The sequence below is a fragment of the Protomyctophum bolini genome (assembly GCF_963924005.1).
Source record: "Protomyctophum bolini genome assembly, chromosome: 5".
Taxonomy (NCBI): Eukaryota; Metazoa; Chordata; class Actinopteri; order Myctophiformes; family Myctophidae; genus Protomyctophum; species Protomyctophum bolini.
In genome coordinates, this window is record NC_137866.1 from 23,893,306 (window position 1) to 23,910,228 (window position 16,923).

Genomic DNA, 16,923 nt, shown 5'->3' on the forward strand with positions numbered 1-16,923 from the left:
TGTGGGACTGTGTAGTCATTTGTCTCTGGCACGACGTTATGCATTACGAGTGAATGGGATAACAACTGGCCTTTATTCTCCTTATGTGTCATCTCAATCAAGGTATACGGTTCATACTTATTTTTTATCGCTGTTATATTTTATTAGATTTACCTTAGTTTTTGGTTTAGCTGTCATATATCAGCTGATGTTATCACAACATCTTTAACAGGCAAGCGTATTACCCTTCTTAATAGTAGTAGTACTTGTGTTTATTTAAAGTGTTATATTATACAAGTTCCGGAGTTTGCTTGTAGATTAATTTACACTTGAACTGGACATTGGCCATGTAGGTATAGCTTCCTTCATAGGTTAGGCAACACTAGCCCTGAAACATGACTGACATGCTCGTAAAGTACGAGCGTCACGGCGGGGCTCCACTGGACGAGTGTGACGCGGGTCAAAAAACGAACCGGGGAAATTTTAACGGCGGGGCTCCACCGGGCGCGTGTGATGCGCGTCAAAAAGCGAACCGGGGCAATTTTAATGCAGTCACCGAACGCAACGCATCGTAGGCACTGGGCAGTGGAGCCACCCTTCATTGATTAAAAAGGGGACAGTCTCTGACGGTGACGCAACGCTGACAGGCAACACAGGATAATTTCCTGTGTGCGTGCGTCTGTCTGTCTGTGGTGTGTGTGTGTGTGTGTATACAATACATGCACTATATCTACTATATAGATCTATCTATATCGGCTGAGGCTCTGGGTGTAAAATTAAAGGATACATAGGAGATAATAGGAGCCGAGCCACATTTAGTTATGGTAAACCCTGAATACCATAAGAGCTAACGTGTTCCCTCTTTATACATGACAGCTTGTCCCTGTGCAGACAGTTCTCATCCTCAAAAGCCACGCAAGGTGTTGGCCGATATGTTGTGTCCAGACTACAGCGGGCCAATGACAAATATGAAAGATACCTTAAAAGACGGCTCCCCCGCTTTTATCAGCTCTATCACACTTTTGTAGAAGGTAAACCACCACACATTCATCTTCAGAAAAGGTACTCCCAACTTGTGTAGACTTGATCCATACTGTATGTCACTATTCCAGGATTCAAGCTGCTCTTCAAAGATGCCAAAGATATTAGGAGAATTAAAACGGCAATGTACACCAACAGCATAACAGTCCAGGATTTACCCTACAGGGACATGGAAAAGCTTTGGCAGGTGAGTGTCCTGACTGTATAGGATATTATTATTCTTTGCACGACACCGTTTGCTCACTAAACCAAGTTTAGTGAGCAAGTTTGTTAAGATATGTAGCAATTGTGTTGAACTTCAACAGTCTGACTGTTCAGTTTGTGATTTTTAAATGCATTTAATCAGTCCCATGAACCCTAGCGTCCCTCTGTCTGGGGTTAGCATTCTGTGAAAATGGCATATCTAAACGCTCACAACTTGTATATCTGTGACGCGTTGTGAGCTTGCAGATTGTCACCGTCTATTTTTGGCGACAATATTTGGTGTAGAGTATAGAGAAAACGGGAAGGGATCTAGTATAGAACCATGTGAACCTCCAGTCAACTTTTGGAGCCTGACCAGTCAATTCAGATATCTGAGGTTTAGAATGGAGTGTAAGGTACTTTGTAAGTGATGTTCATAAAGATAATCATTGTAAATCATACTCCATGTATAGTTACTTTTCATCTGGGAACAGCTTTATTTGTAAGGTCAATAATAGACTGACATTAAAAAGAATAATCGTTCTCTTTGTTTTTCAGTTTCGCAGAGACATGATGAAAGCCATTCCATTGGTGGTGATATCCATCCCCCCCTTTGCCAACTACTTGGTGTTCCTCCTGATGTAAGTATGTCACCTCACTTCACTCATCACTGTTAGATGGTATATGCTGCAAATTAAACCGATTGAAAGTGACATATGTTAACAATACGACAATATGTTACTCAATAATAATAATAATAATACATGGTGCTCTTACTGCTCTACAATGCATGCCACCTGCCTTCCCAACCCTCTGTGTTGTTGGCCCGTCCTACCTTTCCCTGTCATGACATTATTCTTCCCATCACTGTGTTCGTCTTCCCTCTGGTACCATCCTCTCCTGTTCACTGCCAGGTACCTTTTCCCTCGGCAGCTCCTAATACCCCATTTTTGGACTCTGAAACAGCGGGTGGAGTTCAGAGGTGTGTACCATTCCCGCAGGGTCCAACACCATTCGGCAGTGCTTAAGGAACTTGAGAACACAGGCAACCAGGTCAAAGAAGGTCCCCTTAAGAGAGGCCTACAACACCTGTGCAGTAAAGTAAGATAGCCTGGTTCTATTCTATTTCTAATAACCATTTGCCAATTGCCTGTCTACCTGTCAGTCTATATATATGTTTGTTTTTCAAAACAAACGTCTGGCTTTCAGACATGATGTCATTTGGCAGCCAAGTCTATGGACTGTGTGTTTGTCTTATTCATGCTCCCCCAAAAATGTCATCTTATAATAATTATATAGATCACATTTGTCCTCTTAGCTCTCCTTTCTTGACACCTTATCCCGTTACCTTACCCCGTTTGACAAAAATGTACGTTGTAAGTCTCAGAGCGTCTGCTAAATGTAAAGCGAAAGGAACATCATACATTAGTATAGTATAGTATATTATAGTATAGTAAAACATTCCCTAGCGGTATCAGTCCTCTAGCTGTCTTCGTCCTCTTCGTGATAGTCGGAAGCTTTATGAGGTGGGACACCGGGTACCAGTAGGGGGCGGTCCTTCGCCTTCACTTCTGCTGACCTGATACACCCGTCCGACTCCGTACTGATAATCAATCCATCCACTCCAATATGACGGTGTGTATGTGGCAGTTGCAGGTCAATGGTCATCACCACTGCACCCTGGATAAGATCCTCTGTAAGCTGTTGCCACTGACGAGCTTGTAGTTTAGGAAGGTGATGGCTGAGAATTTGTGACAGTATAGTAGTAGTAGTATAGACTCTGTTTTGCATCTTAATTGGCTACATTTACGTCCCAAACTAATGAATACCAGACATAGCCAAATTAGTATTAATACAGTATGTATGCTGTGTGCTTACGTCAGTTGGATAAGGCTGTGTATCTGCATTTTCCAGGTGCAAAGTGGAGCACATCCCAATGTGTCTGAAATCCATGCTGTGCGGAGTCTATTCTCTGGACCTCCACTGGGTATAAAGAGGATGAGCGAAAATCAAATGGTTAGTGAACTAAGATACCTTCCTTAGACTGTCTCTCCTGAAAAAGTCAATTTGATTGACTCTACTGGTTCTGGATACCAATACATTTTAGAACATTGACCTATTCAAAGTTTTGTAGGTTTAATAGATTTTGGATGGTCGGACCAATGACTGGTCGGAAAAGCGTACGGACCCCCCCATGGGGTGTTTAATTAATATTCTGTGTTTGATATGGAAGCACTGCATTGCTATTGCTGATTGCCATATTCATACTAAAGTACAACATAACAACAAAACATCCAGTGATTCTTACCTACTTTGGATTTTAAACCCTGCCAGGGTGTCTGTCTGTGGGCATTTAAAAACTATTAAATATGTTTTAAATTAATGGGCCTTAATGTTTTTTTCTTTCTTATTATATCATTTTTGATTGAGGTCTGCCTATACGGTGCGACTGAGTTTTGATAAACTACCTAATATAATAGAATATACTGCATATAAGATTTTATTGAATGTGCAAGGATACTTTAAGAGTTCCTGGGTGCTTCTACGCTACCAAATAACATTGAAGGCAACATAAATGGTTCTATACAGTACTTTGAGTAGGGGCAATTCTGGCAAGACAACTTGTCCTTTCTGCTTCAGTTGGATTTAGTCAAGCAAGATAACATTCTATTATTGGCTGGAAAGTTTTTTCTTTTGGTAAATAAGGAAGTAGAAAGAGATAGCGACAGGAAGACACATTTCTTGCACAGAGAATAATGCAACAATGTCTACTTCAAATGTTTGTTATAGTGAAATTAGAAAAAAGAAATTTCACTTTAACAATATGAAATGTATACTTTTTCTGGTGAACAATATGCATACATTTTCATTGCAAGTTTGGTCTTAAGTTAAATTCTTGGTGGGGCATTAAAGTCTTACATTTGAACTCCTGATACCTGCAGACACCTTGCCCAGAAAATAAAATTGCAATTTAATGCCTGGAATATTGACAGTTAAACAGTTTGTTGACTTGAGGTTACACTTAGGCCTACATTTACTATGTCCACCACCACAACCAACCGCTACTGTAGGTAATACGGGTATAGTATTTCTGGCACATTTAAGAGTGCAGGAACACAAATGAATGAAGACAAACCAACTTAACTGCACCACAACCTCAGCGTGCTCACTCTTGTCTTCTCTACCACCCAGAGACATATCAGCCCCCTGCTCTTCCTGACAACCCATCTGCCGAGTTTCTTTATTGTCAGGCGGCTGAATAGCCACGCACTGGAGCTGCTCCAGCTTGACCGTGCCCTCATCAAACTGGGTCCTCATGAGCTGAGTGAGTCCGAGCTCCGACAGGTCAGTAAATTACCCTAAATAATATAAAAAAAATGAAAAAAGGATTAACTGCAGAAACATTTTACCTAGTGATAATAACACTGATTTGTACTGTATTCAGGCATGTCATGTCAGGGGAATCCACGCTGATGTTCTTAGCATCAATCAGTGTCGTGAGTGGCTGTCACTGTGGCTCCAGGTCACCATCCCCTTGAAAGGTATCATACATTCTCCTCTCTCTTGTTCTACCCAGACCATATGCAAATGTTTATATCTGTATGTGTACAATGGCTTTAGTATTGAGAAACCTACCACAGTGCTGCATCTTATCACTGAGTGTAGTCCAAGGAAGAGGCTAATAGGCACAGAGCCTAAGGCTCTGTGGATTGGAATTCCGATTTGTTAAAAAAAGTCTAAACACAACAAAGTCACATGGAATCCGATTTTTCAAAATGCCCCAAATTCAGAGGTGGTTTCAAATCTGATTTCAGAAGATCTGTCTCAGTCTGAACGCAGTAAACCTGACTTAATCGGATTCCATGTGACTTGTTTGTGTTTATACTGGATTCCAATCTGGATGTGGCACAGACGCTGCTTCAGGCTGGATTTGGCTGCCAGTCTGAAAACACAGATCTGTAACACGTCCGATCTGGTCACTTGCAAATGCAGTGTACAGTGAATGGTCGGGCCAAAAGATCAGATTTGAGAAACTAATCGGATATGACTGGATGTAAGTCTAATGTCTAAATGGGGCCTAACTTTTTATCCTGGGTTTCCTGGTTTACTTTTCCATAGCTTCATTTGATTGGCTCGGCAGGCGGCAGCACATCTTAAACGGAAACACTATGTAGGTGTCATACAGTATGTGATTCTGGTTCAAATCTGCCGCCTAGCCAATCAAATGAAGCTATGTGAAACTGAACAGGGTTAAGAGCTTTTCATAAACCATTATCCCAATCATATTTGTTATCCCAATCATAATATTTGATTTGGAACTACTTTTGCAATTGCCACAGTACATCCCAACCATTTGCAGACATTTGCATCCTGCACTATACAATTTGTAGTCTAGCCGATGCAATTCGAAATAAAGTTGACAAAACGTGACAGGAAGCATGGTTTGTGACAAATGTCTTTATTTAGGTGGTCTTTAGATGAGAACGGTGTTCATAGGAAACGGCAAAATAAAGTATCGTTTGCTGGGGTCCCTTTAGACGAACAGCGGTTTGGGGAGGTGAACGCAACAAAGTAAAACCACCTTCCAGAGTGGAAATCTTTGAGAACGCCGTTTCCTCTCGAGTCTCCATCTAAACAGGCAAAACGGTGAATCCGCAAAACTTATGACATCATGGCTCACAACGCATGTTTATTAGTTCCTACAATGAACAAGCCTCCCTCCTAACAAGTGCCGCTCATCAGTGATGGTGAATGTAAAACCATGATGTAAATGAAATGCCTTGTGATAGGTGGCAGGCAGCGTGTATGTAGCCTAATGTATGTATTATACAATATGTCCCATAATACATCCCATGGCACGCTCTGCCTGCATGGTCTGGGCTGCCTGTTAGCCTGTTTGTCACCTCGATGCGTTAGTAGAAAGCAGGCAGTGAGCGACGGCCACAACCCTGTCGTGGTCTGGAAGCAAAACCCTGATAGGGTTGCGTGAAGGGGGGCTACCTGGTTCTTCTTCTTGTACGTGGGTGACTGGTCTATTTGGCAGCGTTACCGCCACCTAGCTACATTATAGCGTTTTCATAAAGTGTGCGTTCTCGTGTAAAGGCTCAATAAAAAATTAGAACGCAACGGGACTTTGCCGTTTTATCTGGAGATGGTCGCCGTCTAAAAGAGGCGTTAGACATGATTTGTGACAATCATGTCTAAATAAAGACTGTCAATTTGTCAACTTAAAAAACTTAAAATGATTACTTATACTGTACTTGAGCCTGATATTGAGATAATGTTCTATTAAGACTATTTTAACACCATGTATGTGCTGTTTGTCACAATTTTAGTACATAGTTGAGCCCCGTGCACGCGCGCACACACACACACACACACACACACACGACAAACCTGTTCAACTCAATACAATATGTATTTTTTTGTTTTCTTTCAGACTCTGAGGTATCTCTACTTTTGTACAGCATGGTATTACTTTCTGCCAACTACCCAAACACTCATTGACGGGGAGTCCGGAGCAGTTTGCCATTTCCAGTATTCCATGAGCTATGTTCATCCGAGACACTTCCCCAAAGGTGTCAGCATCTGTAACACTTCATATTCCAGTAACGTGGGATATCCTAGTGATTTTAAAATGATGGGTGTGGAACAACTCTTTCTTACAACTATACTGTCAAAAATCCTGATATCTATATACTGGTACTGGTGTATCCCTGCTCATTCTCAATGGAGCTGTTCACTGATATACAGTAGGTTAAACTGTCCTGTGTCATAGCAGTAATACATTTGAATACTGAAACTGTACAGCTACATCTCTGTAATTGAGGTTTAGACATTTATTACCTGTTGCAGTAAAGTTCAGTATGTTGGCATTCGTATCATACTCAACCAATCACCAGTAGGTTACTTATCAAGAAGACCATGCCATGAAGCCAGCAAGCTCTACTGGAGCCTGTCTGCAATTAGGAAACGCAGAAGTGAAATTACTGCAGCCAAACCAAAAACATTGTGAAACTAAGCTATACAAACACTTATGTGGCCATGAGGTTACTAGTCGGACAACGCAACATCGAACAATAGCTGACAACAACATCAATAGGTCCAGTAGGCTCCATTGCATGGTCTTGATAAGTAACCCACTGGTGATTGTGGGTTGATAACGTTCAAATCCCCTAGGGAAATGCATGGTTATGCACTGTTACTATCTCAAGCTAGTCACCACTTTAAGACATGCTTGAATTCTGTTTACATTCTAAGTTATATATCATTACGCTTCACTAGCAGGGAACATAAAATACAAAAGTTCAAACACAATAAACATTCAAAGAATATATCAGAAAGAAATTTAAAAAAGTAATTAAAATCACGGCCCCTCACGCATTAGGACATTCTAATGCACGAGTGGGTACTTTTTTCATTTATTTTTATTTGAAAGTGAAATATACCTTGAACTTGGTTTTACAGTCTGTTAATGTTTAGAGTTCATAAGAGTAAATTGGCCATAAACATTCCAGTCTAGAAACGGAACATAACACACTAAAGAATTTTGGTAAGCATGTATTCCAACATTTAGCTTAAACCTGACCTCATGACCTCATGCTTTTATACTTACTTTAGTTTAATTTACCACTGTCCTCATGTTGCCTCAGTCAGTATTAAGGTTTGTAGGAAAAGACAAGCAAAAAAAACTGGGCGTGTGTAGAGTGAAGCTCTAGAAGATTGGTAACCTTCAAGCCTTGAATAAACGTGCAATGTTTGGGAAAACAGTAAAGTAATCAAGTAGTATGTTATCAGGCAGCCATTGTCCAAATCCATTGACTGGACTGGATACTTAAAGGGTGATTAAAGTAAATGTAAACTACATTTATGGATGTTGTCTTGTAAAGGAAAACGGCCTGGTGGTGGCCTTTGAATTGCAAAGAAACTCAATTTTGTTTGATGTGTGTTAAGATTCTCAGCTTACATTATATGTATGGTAGTTTAATTTTATTGTACTTGATGCACTTTATGTATTCAACTGCATCGTTTACTTCATCTTGTTCTCCTTAATTTGAAGGCTTAAAAAGGAAGTCCACTATCTGTTCATCACAGGATAACTGTCATGCACTGAAAGCAAAAACGGTGATTACTCCACCGGGGTTGTAAATTGTGAAATCGGAGGGATCATTTGGTATGTGCCTTTCTCAAGTAGTACAATTTGTCATTGCTATTCATTTATTTTTGTTTTTTCATTCTCCCATTCTGTATGCCTTGTTTTGTTTTTTACAGATGAGATTTTTGTTCAATTACTCTTCAGTGTTGTGTTGCTGTGCCAATATTATTTTGTTTCTCTGAGAAATAAATTTACTTTTCCCTCATCTCTCATTCCTCATGTAATTTATATTAAAAGCAAATTGAATGTTATTTTATAGTCTTTAATAAAAATAGAAACTGTAGACCAGCAACGCAAAAATTCCAGTATCAACACTTTTTAGAAATTCAAGAATTTTACCAAATAAGCTAAGTCAAAGGACGTTAAAAGGAATATCCACACATTCAACAAGAAAATACATCAATGACAAAAACAATGCAAAATTAATATTCCATCACCTACTTAAATCCAGCATTTAGGAAACTAAAGTTCTATCTCTAGGTAGTGATATTGTTGGCTTTGAAAATATTTTCACAAAAAATATTGTTCTGTGCATTGTATCAGAAATATGAGATGTAGATATTAAAAGGCTCTAAATTAAGCTCCCAATTAACATGACCAAAACCACTGACTCCAATATCTTTCAGCAGGATCACATGACTTCATAGCCACTGCGAATGCCTCTCATTAGCATGCAAGAAAACACAATGCCCATTATCTGGAAAAAAGAAAAGCAGTGATCAGAATGACTGTACTTTGTGAAACATGTATGAGTGAATGCGTTTGTATTGAATAATGTATATATTATGGGGTGTTTTTGTTCATATTTATTGATACGTACCTGCAGGAAAGCAATAATAAGAGCTGCAACTATGATCCACTGGATGTTCTTCTTCAGTAATTGTTCCACAGCATCATTGCACCCCTGCAGGTCACAAAGAGAAAAAGTAAATTGAAGCAGTTCAATTAATTAATTAATTAATTGGAATTTGCTGAAAGGAAAGCAAAGGCACATTTTTTTGTATGTTCTGAGTATTATTATTAATATTGCTGTTATTATTTAGCCTTATTAGGTTTGAGATTATTATTTAGATTATTGTTTGGGCACACCTCTAGGCCTGATAGACAGAGAGCATACCGTATGAAGGCCTGGGTGATTGGGAGAGGGCATTCACCTGGGCTGAAATACGCCATGACAATGTCACAAGGAACTGAGAAGTTGTTTGTTTTGTAAATGCACTTTAATGGAAGTAAATATGCAAACAAACTGAATTCAACCTGTGGACAATGATTTATTTACGCCAGCGTACAGCCATAGTCTGGGTGCATCGGGTACAGGCTTTAGTTCTGACACTATTATTGGTCTGACAGTCATTAGACCGACAACCTACCTCAAACCCTAACCTAACCATAACCGCAAGCTTGGGAGCAGCGCATGTTTGAGCGCTATTCCGTTGTTCCCGCATGTCGGACTAATGCTCCGTCATAATTACCATCAGTGGGTTTGTTAATGATTTTCTTGGAACCGATAAACACCATTACAGCACAGATCTTTGCTCAAATGAAAAACAATATTTCTGGTGACTTAAGGCAGACATCAATATGTCACTTGTCATTTATTCAAAGTACTTCACCTTCTGGTATACTTTGATGGAATCCGTCATCGTCCCATGTCCGCAGTCTTTTGTGATATTCACACAGCAAGTGTCAGGCACAGAGATACCATCAGGCATGTACTTTCCCCAGTCAGTGGAATTGTTGGCACCACAACATTTCAGCTGAAAAATAAATTAGAGAAATTTGTTAATTTAATTAGATCTCATTAATACTCAGTACTGACACACACACACACACACACACACAGTATAGTTATATTGTGTGTGTGTGTGTGTGTGTGTGTGTGTGTGTGTGTGTGTGTGTGTGTGTGTGTGTGTGTGTGTGTGTGTGTGTGTGTGTGTGTGTGTGTGTGTCAAGCCGCAATCCACCACTCCTGAATGAAGTGCCTGGTGCAACGCACAGGTCCTGTGGACCTGGTGAGACGTAGGAGGGGCCCGGACAGGAGTCAACCCACAGAGCCTAGTCCTTCCACGCGCCGGATTGATGCGATCCTCCCGCATACCCAGTCCCGGCAGAGTAGTTCTGGAGGAAGGGATTGTGTGGCCCTGGTTTTTCCCTAATGGGACTGATCGAGGGTAGCTACTGGGACGTAAGTCGGGACTTGATCACACCGGCTGGGTCACCTGAGTGAGGGGTATGATGATGGAAGACCCGAAACCCCGATGACCTTGGGAAGTTGGGATACATCACTGAGGATACGTCCCAGGTGCATCAATGCGATGTATTTAAATTTTAGTTATTCTATTTCATAGGAATAGGAATAGACTACGTGACAGGAATAGTCTGGTAACCACTGGAGAGACAGGTGGCAGCCAGAATGTAGATAGCACCCAGGAGCAGTATGTGTCTTCCGTGAGGAAGAAGCCCAACAAACCCACAGTGAGGCCTTCAGGAGGGCCATTCAATGGGCCAGGTGGAGCCTCCACCACTCCTGACCTGGTGAGACGTAGGAGGGGCCCGGACAAGAGTCAACCCACAGAGCCTAGTCCTTCCACGCGCCAGATTGATGCGATCCCCGGCTGGGTCACCTGAGTGAGGGGTATGATGTTGGAAGACCCGAAACCCTGATGACCTTGGGATACATCACTGAGGATATGTCCCAGGTGCATCCATAAGATGTATTTTTGTTTTGTGTGTGTGTGTGTGTGTGTGTGTGTGTGTGTGCACATACATGGTGTACATATATATGGTTATTGGTTAATACTCATCCAAACAAAATTCTCCTGCAACACTTACTGCAACAGGATGCAGTAATGTTATGTAAAGGTGTTGGCCAGCTAAGTAAATAATCTGTAGTAGTTACTTTAAGTTCAAGTTACTCACATCCTTCTGCAGCCTGTTCACAGCCTGCGCAACTTCTTCAGTGGTGTTATACTTGGAGATCATGTCAGCGAGACTCGTCTGGACAACAGCTGTGACCTTCATGGAAGATGAAATGTTGAGACCAAATCAAAACATGCATTATGCATTCAGCATGCCTGTCTATTCATATATAAATAGCAATACTCACTTTGCCCCTGTAGATGTATCCAGCAATGGCTGCTCCAATCTCAACAATGATGATTACAGAGAGGAGTATAACGAACTAGGAGTGAGAGTGAAAGGAAACACAAAATTAGCATCATAGTCCTAGAAGACTATACTTTTCCGATATGACAAAAAAATAGAAAAACGCCATGTACATATTACCATGGACAGCACAGTGGATTTGAACCATAATCCATAACCACTAGCCACACATTTTTACACTTTGCTTTAACCATGAACCATGTCGAGGAAGAGGCTGCAGTGCTTAATTTTGGCTTCAGACACAGACGATAAGTAAGAAGAGAGTTCTTCTGCCAGTGGTCAATGCTCATTAACAGGAACTTGCACCATACAAGAATCTCTGGTCGTGTTTTGGGAAATAAGATAACCCATAAAAAGTTAACGTCACAAATCTGAATGACCATCTGCATTTGGAGCAACTTGCTGCTTGAACTATATTGGGTCTATGCAAAAGAGACGGTGGCAAATACGCTGTGTAATTGTGAACTTGCTCTTACAAATATGATGCAATACATGAGGTTTTGAACCCAGTGTGGAAATACAATATCACCATGACAGATCTAAATATTTCTACATCTCGTTGCTATAGAGCGTCACAGTCCTGCCCCCTTTCATGACGATGCCATTTTCTTCGGCCCAAAACATTGTGTTAATTGTCATGATTTGTCACGACAAGATTTGGCTTTGTCCGCGGCGTAAACGTCTTTAAATAAATAATTTTTGAAAAGTCTATGAGGAAAATGAACAGGGAATTATTTTCCGGGTCTCTCGAGGGGGCGGGACTGCGACGCTCTATTGGGCTATTGTGACAAAATGACTACCCGTACATTGAATCCATTGGAACAGAGGACATTTTTTCCATATCCGGATAAGAAACTGTTTTGGACATACACGGTTTTCTTTCCACATGACAGTGACGATTTCTACATTGTGGTCTCTGACAAAACAAAAGTGTGGTGTATTTTACCGTAGTGACCATGCAGTAGCTCTCCTTCCAGGCACCACAGCAGCCAAAGAAAGCGATGAAGAAAATAACAACACCCACGGCGATGATGACAATAGGGATGGCTGAGGCTGCTGCATCCTTGATCATGAGGTTGCTGTGTAAGGTCACCTGAACCAGGATCCCCACAATAATCAGCGCTAGACCGCATAGCTGTTGTGACAGAGAGAGAGAGAGAGAGAGAAAATTGGGGGGGGTTCAGGTTACATTTGAGGCAATGTCACTGAGTAGAAGAAGACGATATGCTTTATGAATCCAACATTCACAGGTACTGATACATGCAATGTGGCGAGATGGTGGAGTGATGGACATGGTGGCACCTGGGAGTTAGGGGTTCAGTGCCTTGCTCAAGGGCCACATCAGCAGTGCCCAGGAGGTGAACTGGCACCTCTCCAGCTACCATGTCCATACTCCATACCGTGGTCTGTGTTGGACTTGAACCGGTCAGGCAATGACTTCTTCTTAATTGAGCATAAAACAAGATCTTGTCTATTCTTGGTTCTGGGTGATTTATGATTATTTGAGTAAGAAAGGTCTGTTGCCTTTGGGTATGAGAGCAGAACAGATGGATCCAGGAATAAACTCAGTCAAAATGTTATGTCATTAAAAATAAAATGTAAGTAGCTGAATTACAGATAACAGACAACTATTATTGTTGGTAATTGAAGTAGAATAGTATAAAAGTAAAGTAAAATGACAACAATTATTTGCATCCGGGAGAATGTCTCACACACACACACACACACACACACACACACACACACACACACACACACACACACACACACACACACACACACACACACACACACACACACACACACACACACACACACACACACACACACACACACACACACACACACACACACACACACACACACACACACACACACACACACACACACACACACACACACACACACACACACACACACACACACACACACACACACACACACACACACACACACACACACACACACACACACACACACACACACACACACACACACAAGTTTCAGCCCAGCGTGAGTGAAGCATTTTTTCCACTCTCGCCTCAGAGATCCTGTGACTATTAGATGACCTGACTACTGTTTGGAAAGGCATGTGAGTCAGACTCATCATCTGTAAACCTATAATCACTTTCAACATATTTGCTAATGGCGTTCAGCTGTTCCCATATAACAAAAACAAACAATTCCTTAATTAAGTTGAAAGTACATAAAGTGTACACACTTACATTTAGTTGCTAAATGGGGATGATGCATTCTTCAAATCTTATCCTTTTTATACTTTGTTTATTGGGTTTTTACAGAAGCATTTATTGCACTGAGAGAACCCACATTCGGCCATTATAGCTTCTAAATATTAATCTAAATATCTTCTTTGAATCATTATATTTGGGACACATTCGAGCAGACTTGTTTCCCCCCTCTTTTCTGTACAATTGCAATACGTCACGGTCTACATAAACATGAGCTGATGCTCCAAGTACAACTGTTTACCAACCAAACTGGTCTTACCACTCTTATATCTGATTAAGATCTTGTCAAGTTTAGATGTAGAAGACAAAAAACAACTGTTGCTTGCCTGCTTCCTGATTTGTATACAATTTGTAGAAGTGCTATATAATGGGCAATGATACCAAATGTACTTGCACCATTACATTATGATAGAATCCACTCATTTTAAAAATGGACAATATATGTATTTTATATATATTCATTTATTTTTTCATTTGTGTGTGTGTGTGTGTTTGAATATATTATAAAGGGACATTGTTACATTTAGATTATTATACATAACAGAAAGTCTGAGTCTGTTAAAGGGCACTTGTGGAAGGGCAAGCCTGAGTATACCTAGTATATGTATGAATAAATGCCTTATCAGGATAGCAAACAGAGTGAAGATGATAATATTAAAAGACAGAAACCACTATGTTCAACTTCAGAATTAACTTTAACTCATTAACTTTCTTGAGAGGCACTGTATACTGTAGGTGAAATAAAAATGCATTTATCTTTATATGTCACCTCTCACATGATGTCGTCATAACACATGGAAATCAGTCACAAGATTAACATTCCACCATCAAACTCCTCCTCCTCAGTCTTTCTCTACCCTTTCCGTTTCACATAAACAGTGGAAAGAGAAAAAATAGACGTTGTGTAGTTTGAGATTAATCCTTTTGTTACTTTCCAATATGTTGGACATTTCACAATGTTGTGCACAGTCTAGAATTACTGAACAGCAAAAGAGCAAATAGCAGGAAGTGATTGTATTTCAAATAAGGATGGCATGTTTGTTATAGGATGTATGTGTGACCAATGTTCGCATGGTAGTGTTACCCTACACCTAAAGTAAGTTTAAGGAACAGCTTACTTCCTGTCATTTGGATACTGAACTTCATTAATAATTTTGTCTTCATAACCAAGACAAATTCATAATTAAATGATAGCACACACACACACACACACACACACACACACACACACTCACCCAAAAAACGAAGTTGAAAATGAAAAGCAGGAACTTGACACACTTCATTCCTCCTTCTACCCCCATGATGAGGTTCGATTCCCTGTATAAAAATACAAACACTAGTTAATTAAATGCATATATTTCTACAGTTATTCTACTAGTATAAATATGTTATGTTGTGTTATGGACAACAGGGAGCTAAGGAAAACTGCTCAAAAACGAAATAGGCCTACCTGATCTAATTAACACTCAAAAAGATGTTTTGTCAAAAAGATGTTTGTTTGTAAAAAAACACAAAACACAAGAGGAAAGTAAAAAAAAATATATAATAATAAATAAAGCTTGATTATATCCGACCTGGGCAGGATATAGGCTAATGAATAGCTAGGCTTACTTTGGTGACAGTGTTTTTAACTTTTTTCTTTGACAATATAAACACAACTTATTTCCCCATCGACCTCGGTTTTTGTTTTGGTAGTTATAGCATATGTGATGTGTTCAGACGTCAACTCGCCTCGCCATATGCATGAAAACCTTTTACAATAACGAACCTACGACTCAAGAGTTTCCATAAATGTTTTCAGAGTGTAATGTACCAAATACAGAATGCAAAACGTGTAATAAAAGTTATAGGCTAACTGGCTTATATAAACGTAGCGAAGGCCAAATGCGACATTTTGTGGGGACCACGTACGTCGCTTAAGCCGTTAATCAAACAAGAAAACAATGTAAGCTTTGTCACTGATAAAATTAAATCATCCAAGTAGTTTTAGTCTAACTGAATTTGTTGCGGGCTGACAGATCCGTTAATTCTAATAAACAACACACAGTCGACACAAAGACGTCGTTAGATCAACTGTTTAAAACTATTAAATCTTCAACTTCGACACCGACCATTGTTCTTTTTCTACCGAGGGAATATTTGATCTCCGCAAAACGAGCAAACACAAATTAAAAAATTCGGCCTACCTTCTTTTCTTTCTTTTTTGAAGGAAAACTTTAGAAGTCCCAGTGCTTCCAGGGACGAATGCGATGAAGTATTGTTCGAGCTGCCTCAGTTCAACTACTAGTAGTAGGCTAGCCTAGTATTGAAGTTAACCACTCAGTTAGTCAGTTCACCGTTATAGTCCCTCCTCTCCTCGGACCTCTCCTCGTCTCCTCTTCCCCTACCTACCACCCCCCTCCCACAGTGTATGACGGGCCCAGTTTACTTGAGTACCGGTATTTGTATTTTTGGATACTTAAGAACTTCTCAGCTCTACATTTGATTTAATACACAGAATATTTTGATAGGAAGGGAAACGTAGGCTATGAATATAACCACTTATAAAACCATTACTCAAGTATTGTACTCATTGAAGTAAATGTTTTAGGTAACATTAGAGAAGAGGATCCAAGGCACTCTGTTCCAGTGAGGTGTATTTAAGAGTTTAAGGCATGGCAAAGACCAATGCGTTTCGGTACTCAGCCTTTGTCAGGGTCTCATGGGTCATCATACGTCACCAGGTCATTCAACATTGTTTCTCAACTGGTGGTCGATAAAATAAAATACAAATCTTCACTTTCCTACATATCTATATAACATCTGGATTCATCTTCGGACAATTTTGCCACTATTCTTTTTGTTGACTTTAGTTCTGCCTTTAACACAATTCAACGCCATCATATGATCAAGAAACTGCATCAGCTCAACATCCCCCTGCACTTCTCATACACTGGACTCACAGCTTCCTGAGCAATAGACCACAAACAGTTAAAGTAGGTACATCATTTTCATCAACTGCCATCACCAACACAGGGGCCCCTCAAGGCTGTGTCCTCAGCCCCTTCCTCTACACTCTGTACACAAATGACTGTATTAGCCCATCACATACTTTAAATACTCTGATGACACTGCCATTCTCGGACTGCTCCATGACAATAACTCTATTAC

The 16,923-nt window shown here is 40.3% G+C and overlaps 2 protein-coding genes across 2 annotated transcripts; one reads left to right on the plus strand and one right to left on the minus strand.

Annotated features, from left to right (window-relative positions):
- The first annotated feature begins 876 nt into the window (after nucleotides 1-876).
- Nucleotides 877-8,564, plus strand: letmd1 (LETM1 domain containing 1). The gene is made up of 8 exons (XM_080764386.1): nucleotides 877-1,010; nucleotides 1,092-1,207; nucleotides 1,762-1,844; nucleotides 2,118-2,304; nucleotides 3,118-3,219; nucleotides 4,396-4,548; nucleotides 4,649-4,745; nucleotides 6,644-8,564. The coding sequence occupies exons 2-8, from the start codon at nucleotides 1,145-1,147 to the stop codon at nucleotides 6,709-6,711; spliced, it is 753 nt and encodes a 250-aa protein (XP_080620512.1). The 5' UTR covers nucleotides 877-1,010; nucleotides 1,092-1,144; the 3' UTR covers nucleotides 6,712-8,564.
- A 41-nt stretch (nucleotides 8,565-8,605) lies between these two features.
- On the minus strand, nucleotides 8,606-16,118 carry cd63 (CD63 molecule). The gene is made up of 8 exons (XM_080764387.1): nucleotides 15,960-16,118; nucleotides 15,009-15,090; nucleotides 12,471-12,659; nucleotides 11,466-11,540; nucleotides 11,279-11,374; nucleotides 9,973-10,116; nucleotides 9,180-9,263; nucleotides 8,606-9,056 (listed from the first exon to the last, which is right to left on the minus strand). The coding sequence occupies exons 2-8, from the start codon at nucleotides 15,072-15,074 to the stop codon at nucleotides 8,991-8,993; spliced, it is 720 nt and encodes a 239-aa protein (XP_080620513.1). The 5' UTR covers nucleotides 15,075-15,090; nucleotides 15,960-16,118; the 3' UTR covers nucleotides 8,606-8,990.
- Nucleotides 16,119-16,923: the final 805 nt, after the last annotated feature.

Excerpts from the sequence above, each read along its gene's own strand:
- cd63 (XM_080764387.1), bottom strand. The coding sequence starts at position 15,074 with ATGGGGGTAGAAGGAGGAATGAAGTGTGTCAAGTTCCTGCTTTTCATT. Across the intron at positions 10,117-11,278 it reads TGAACAGGCTGCAGAAGGAT|CTGAAATGTTGTGGTGCCAA; the intron begins GTGAGTAACTTG and ends TTTATTTTTCAG. Across the intron at positions 9,264-9,972 it reads CCATCAAAGTATACCAGAAG|GGGTGCAATGATGCTGTGGA; the intron begins GTGAAGTACTTT and ends TGTGACCTGCAG.
- letmd1 (XM_080764386.1), top strand. The coding sequence starts at position 1,145 with ATGTACACCAACAGCATAACAGTCCAGGATTTACCCTACAGGGACATG. Across the intron at positions 2,305-3,117 it reads TACAACACCTGTGCAGTAAA|GTGCAAAGTGGAGCACATCC; the intron begins GTAAGATAGCCT and ends TGCATTTTCCAG. Across the intron at positions 4,549-4,648 it reads GTGAGTCCGAGCTCCGACAG|GCATGTCATGTCAGGGGAAT; the intron begins GTCAGTAAATTA and ends TACTGTATTCAG.